A 6,039-nucleotide genomic window follows, 5' to 3' on the forward strand; every position below is an offset into this window, starting at 1 on the left:
GGACAGGCTGAGGAAGAGACAGGGTCACATCCTGATCTCGGTTCTGTGTCGCTACGCTGTGCAGATCGCTTGCGGGATGGCTTACCTGGAGTCCTGCCGCTTTATCCACAGGGACCTCGCGGCACGCAACATCCTGCTGGCGTCCAATGACCTCATCAAGATAGGAGACTTTGGCCTCATGAGGGCCCTGCCCAAAAACGACGACCACTACGTCATGCAGGAGCACCATAAAGTCCCTTTTGCCTGGTGAGATGAGCTAGCCCCCGGCTCCCTCCATTCTTGTCTCTTTCTTCCCCCTCCCCTTTCATTCAGTTCTAGAAACCACTCAGAACTGGTTCTCAGAACTCAGAACTTTTTTTTTTGCTATGGCAGGTGTGCTCCAGAAAGTCTGAAGACACGGACCTTCTCCCATGCCAGCGATACCTGGATGTTTGGAGTGACACTGTGGGAGATGTTCACACACGGACAGGAACCATGGCTGGGCCTTAATGGGAGCCAGGTACACACACACACACAACCATGTAATGTTTTTTTTTTCTTTTTTGTTTTTCCCCCAAGCATATCCAATCCGATACTGTAATCTGAACAGATCTGCGTTTGTGTACGCCCCTGTAGATCCTTCATAAGATCGACAAGGAGGCAGAGCGACTTGCTAAGCCAGAGGACTGTCCTCAGGACATTTATAACGTCATGCTACAGTGCTGGTCGCCCAAACCCGATGACCGACCCACTTTTGTGGCTCTAAGGGACTTCCTTGTAGAGGTAAGTCCATGAGCCTGATGCTCACAGTATAGAGGAAGTCATCTTGCTTTGTCTAGTATTTATATGGTTGATGAAATATGTCTTATGAACTTGGAGTGGAATCCCAGGGATGTTCTGTTGTTGTTCACGTTCTGTTTCATACTCAGTGATTTTTTCTGTTTGGTTTTTCTTATGGATTTGCTTTGTGTGATGCTCTGATACTCAAACGCTTCGCATGCACAGACCATGCCCACAGACATGAGGGCTCTGCAAGACTTTAACGAACCAGACAAGCTACAGATTCATGCAAACGACATCATCACTATAATCGAGGGCAGGTGAGTGCCAGGCTTGGTTCCGGGGTCTCACCGCTCACCACTTGTTATTTCACATCCTCGATTTACCCTCAGACATCTTTAGTTAGCATCTCTTTTTCTCTCAGATCCTCCTGCACACTGCATCTGTTTTGTGATGTCACAAGACATCAATCTTCCGCCATAGTAAAGATAAAGTATGAGTAGAGCTTGAAGACTTTGGGGTGTATTCACGATCCTATGACTGTTCCTGTATCCATCATTTTTGTTTGTAATTTTCACCCAGTGAGACATGAACACGGCTGTCTGTGGTTTGCAGGGCGGAGAACTACTGGTGGAGAGGTCAGAACAGGCAGACGCTGAAAGTCGGCCAGTTTCCCAGGAACGTGGTGACGGCCGTGGCCGGTTTGTCCGCTCATGACATCAGCCGTCCGCTGAAACACAGCTTCATCCACACGGGTCACGGAGACACAGATCCCCACCGCAGCTGGGGCGCCCCTGACAAGATCGACGAGTAAGGCCACGCGTACTCTACACCCCCCCCCCCAAAATGATTATTCTGCTCGCTTACCTGTCCTTATTAACCTGCGCCCATGGATTCCTCTCAGTCATGTTTGGTCTTCATCACACTGGTCCTGTCAATACCCCTTTCGTCTTCCTCTATCCACTTTGTTTGAGCTGTTCAACTCATAGACTGAAGGCCTCTAAAGCTTGTGTACCACCCATCACCACTAGAGGGCAGCAGGAAAATAGCTTTTACATACAGATGGCCCTTACTTCACAAACAGTGGTGGTATTCTTGACATAATTAAGCTTAATTCAGTTATTCTGTTTATGAGGAATGTAATCTGCAGTGAGCTTCCAGTGGCGCCAAGGCTTATATTTTATACTATGATATATAAATATTTTTTGTTCTTCTGTGACCTGAGCGCTGTTTCTCTCAATCTTTTCTATTATTCTTTTTTGTGTCACTCATGGCGATAAAAAAAAGACTGAGCCTTCATGACCAGTTCTGTTATGTTTACAGTCTATACCTTGGAAATCCCATGGATCCCCCAGATATTCTTGGGAATAGCTCAAACACTGCAAAGCCCACCAAGCTCCCTGGACGTGCTAAGAGTGAGTGAATTAGACTCTGTGGGGTTTTTTTTGGGCTGTTTCTCGCATAGCTCTTCTCTGATGCCATTAGGGATTATATTTTCCTTCCATGTAGTTTTAGATTTTCTGAACTTCTATCATTTATTTTCTGTCTCACCAGTTTCCTTTTCCTCCCTTTTCATCTCTCTCTCTCTCTCTCTCTCTCTCTCTCTCACTCTCTTTACGTCACTGGTTCTCTCCTCTCTGTGGTGTCCTCAGAGCAACCCCCTCCTCGGCCTCCTCAGCCCGCTGTTCTCCTCAAGAGTAAGCGTCTACTCCCACTCTGCCTCTGTTTGGCCACTGATCAAATTTTGCATTGTTTACACTGACTGTAAGCTTTATTATCCTAATTCTATTATTATTATTGTTGTTGTTTTTGTTATTATTATTATTATTATTATTATTATTATTAATAATAATAATAATAATAATAATAATAGTAATAATAATGCATTTTGCAGTATTGTTCTGATGTAATGCCCTGTAAAAGAGAAGAATCAGGAGTGTTTATCCTCTGAAAAAAGCAGTAATAAACTAAGTTGTGTTTCTTTGTGTGTTCAGAGCCATTCTATGACTCTGTGATTGAGGATGACGATCTGATCGTGACAGGGATGAGGAAGCTGTCACTGAAGACCCCTGTGTCTCTGGGATTACGCCTGCGTCCCTGGGAGAACTCCAACTCCGACCACCTCAGCGAGGTCTCCCTGATCGACTTTGGAGACGACAGTTTCAGCTCCACCTCTCCCTCACCCATCACAGACACTCCTCTCACCAACACGGCCAAGCCTCCCCCGTCCGGCGCCTCCATCCTCGACACAGCTCCGCCTCAGAGCCCCACTCGTAGCTTACCCAACCCCTTGCACCCCACCCCGGTGGTGGATTGGGACTCGCGGCCATTGCCCCCTCTCCCAGCCTACGACGAGGTGTCGCTGGAGTCCGAGCAACAGGAGGATATGGAGGTGAGCTCCATAAACAACACAGCGGGCTCTAGTGTGAGCGAGCAAAGGAACTCACCCTCAGAGGCTGCAGCAGCAACCGCAGAGGGAAAGCCCCGAGTTGAAGATAACCTGTTCCTACCCACCAGACCCACAGAGGAGAGCCACTCCTTCTCTCAGTCAGCGGAGATCTTCCAGGAGCTGCAGAGGGAGGTGATGGTGAAGCTGCGGGTACCGGCGACCGGCCGCTCTCTCCCGTCCTCCCCTATCCCCACCCCCTCTGCTTTGGCCACTCATCGCCAGATCATCCTGCCCTCTTCTTACGAGGATAAACCTCAGATCCCACCCAGAATTCCCATCCCACCCATGCGACCCTCCAAGCGTCCCGGCGTATACGGCAGCAGGCTGTCGGCGTCCTTGGGCGACGAGGACGAGCGGGTTCAGCCTCCGCAGATCCCCCCCAGAGACCACGCCGTGTCCCAGCCCAGCTCGCGCGCCCCCAGCCCCATGGCTCCGCACACGGGCTCCCCGCAGAAAAGACCCAGTCTGTGCTGTGTCGGCTCTCTGGGCTCCTTCCTCACTTCTTCGTCCTCTTCCTCATCTTCCTATAGCTCCTCCACCACCACCTCCTCTTCCAAACCGATGCCCGCCACCCACAGTTTCGGACGTGACCCCCAGTATAGCACCACTTCCGAGGCAGGGCAACCTCAGGCTAAGAGCCCCTGCATCCTCCCAATTGTATCTGATGGGATGAAGGCCAGCAATACTCACTACTACCTCCTGCCAGAGAGACCATCATACCTAGACAAATATGACAAGTTCCTGAAGGATCCGGAGAGCTCTGAGGAAAGACCAGCTACCAACATGGCCACTGTAAGGCCCATGGTCCATCACCAGAACAGCAAACCCAACTTTTCGTCCAACAATAACAGAGGCTTGAGTGGCTCTTCCTCCCTGGGCTTGATAAATAGCTCGTCAACAACAGAGTCAGCAGCACGACCAAGTGCATACATCAGCATAAAACAAGTATGTAGCAGACTCAGCTCTTCGGCTTAACTGACTCAGTCTAGCAAGCAATGCTTTTCTGGAAATGTTCGGTGGTGAGTTTCTGCCTTTAGTAGTAATAAAGAGGACTGATGAGGTATGTGTCTGTAGGTGCAGGAGGCGGTGCACGGCGTAACGGTAGAGGAGTGTCAGACGGCCCTTCAGAGCCACAGCTGGAATGTACCGGAAGCAGTGAACTATCTGAAGGTACCGACGCCTTTCCTCTGCCTGGTGCTATTACAGGAGCTGTTAAATTAAAGGGTGCTCTTAAGATGGCTCTGTTCTAGAGAGTTAAGCTCCGTCAGAACAGAGAACACCACGGCCTCTCCCTTGTAATAAAACACAGTGATGTGAAGGTAAAACGGCTAGTTCTCACTCCTTCTCTGTGCTGTAGGTGGAGCAGTTGTTCCGTCTGGGACTGAAGACACGACCTGAGTGTGTGGAGGTCCTGGAGAGGTGTGAGTGGAACCTGGAGCGAGCTAGTACTCAGTTACTGGACTCTTATGGTCCGTGCAGGTAGGAAGAGACACAGTCGCACCGAAAAAAAACCCAAAACAACCCACGTGTAATTGCAGTGGTTTTGTAATCACGCTAAATGCTATTTCATTTATCCTTTTTTTCAGACAGTGATGATGAGCCTCCTCTTGTCCTGACACAGAAACAGAGGTCAACTCTTCATTTGTCCCTGCTGTTTAATGAATCTGTCCGAACAGCATTCTCTAAGCCATGGCAGTGTGTGGGGAGCTGCTTATAGTAAGTTTTCATTGTTACAACAACAATTGGCTTTTCTCTTACTCTGAGGCCTGTACTGAAAACAAAAACTTTATCATGCAGAACATATTTATGAGGAATGTAGTTTATTATTGCTCTAAAATATTGCTTTGCAGATGTATTTTCATGTATTCATGGGGCTCTAGAAGCTTTGCTGTTGGTTCATTGTCAACATTACATTACATTAAAGAAACTGTAAGAATTATTCCTCCTTTAAATAATACAATTCAGTGTAAGGATCATTTAAGGGAAAATGTCTGGAGAGCTGATTAGAACCTGTACTGTATGTTTATTTATGACCTTTAGATATCCTTTAAGAGCCTTAAGACAATGCATTATGAAGAAAAATGATTGTTTTGTCTGTGTTACTGAATACAACAGTATTGGATATACTGTTACTGTATTCGCATTTAATGTGTAATGTATTTGTTTGTTTTTTGTTTTATTTATGCCATATGTTTTGCTTCAGGGTGCATAAGTTGCAGAATCTAATTACGTAGAGCACTGTTAAAGAGATGTGTAAATATTGTGCTGCTAATTCAAACTCCTTGTCAACCACCATTGATCATAGTGAAGGCTCTTCTCCCACAGGTAGCGCTTGCCTCTTAAAACAACAATCTATTTACACATAGACAAATGGACTGCCAAACGCTTACATTACCAGTCCTGGGATGCTGTCAGTAGTTTCAAGCTAGTTTCTATATATACGTGAATAGAGCAAAACTGATAAAGACCACCAAAGGTAATAATAATGTGTCAACACATTAACTGTTTATTACAACACTGCGTTCTGTCTCCCTGTAGACTTGTGTTAAACATCTCAGGTTATGTACAGCACTGACAGACTTGTACGGGAATCTGCGCACTATCAGACATTGGAGGGAAGTTGAGTCAGGGGAATTTTACAAATTACAGTTCATTATCCCTTCATCAGATGTAGAGTCCTTTTCTTTTTGCCTTTTCTTTTTTTTCTCTCTGATGATATGTTCGTTAATTTTCTGGCACAATATGTTCAGTGCGTTCAGGCTAGCATGCTGAGCCAAGCTTGTCTGTGCAAATGTGCTCTGGTGAGGCTGTGCACTGCATAGGCTATTTTA

The 6,039-nt window shown here is 46.8% G+C and overlaps 1 protein-coding gene across 1 annotated transcript in view; it reads left to right on the plus strand.

Moving 5' to 3' along the window:
- tnk2a (tyrosine kinase, non-receptor, 2a) overlaps nucleotides 1–4,869 on the plus strand; it is a 6,937-nt gene extending 2,068 nt beyond the window's left edge. Inside the window, exons 5-14 of the mRNA XM_030769307.1 lie at nucleotides 1–246; nucleotides 373–499; nucleotides 616–762; nucleotides 985–1,079; nucleotides 1,375–1,569; nucleotides 2,083–2,174; nucleotides 2,754–4,153; nucleotides 4,283–4,378; nucleotides 4,566–4,687; nucleotides 4,795–4,869. The exon at nucleotides 1–246 is cut by the window's left edge and continues 32 nt beyond it. Coding sequence (XP_030625167.1) covers nucleotides 1–246; nucleotides 373–499; nucleotides 616–762; nucleotides 985–1,079; nucleotides 1,375–1,569; nucleotides 2,083–2,174; nucleotides 2,754–4,153; nucleotides 4,283–4,378; nucleotides 4,566–4,687; nucleotides 4,795–4,801 — 2,527 coding nt within the window. The 3' untranslated portion in view covers nucleotides 4,802–4,869. The remainder of the gene's footprint in view (nucleotides 247–372; nucleotides 500–615; nucleotides 763–984; nucleotides 1,080–1,374; nucleotides 1,570–2,082; nucleotides 2,175–2,753; nucleotides 4,154–4,282; nucleotides 4,379–4,565; nucleotides 4,688–4,794) is intronic.
- Nucleotides 4,870–6,039: the final 1,170 nt, after the last annotated feature.

Source organism: Chanos chanos, chromosome 3 (assembly GCF_902362185.1).
Source record: "Chanos chanos chromosome 3, fChaCha1.1, whole genome shotgun sequence".
NCBI classification, from domain to species: Eukaryota; Metazoa; Chordata; class Actinopteri; order Gonorynchiformes; family Chanidae; genus Chanos; species Chanos chanos.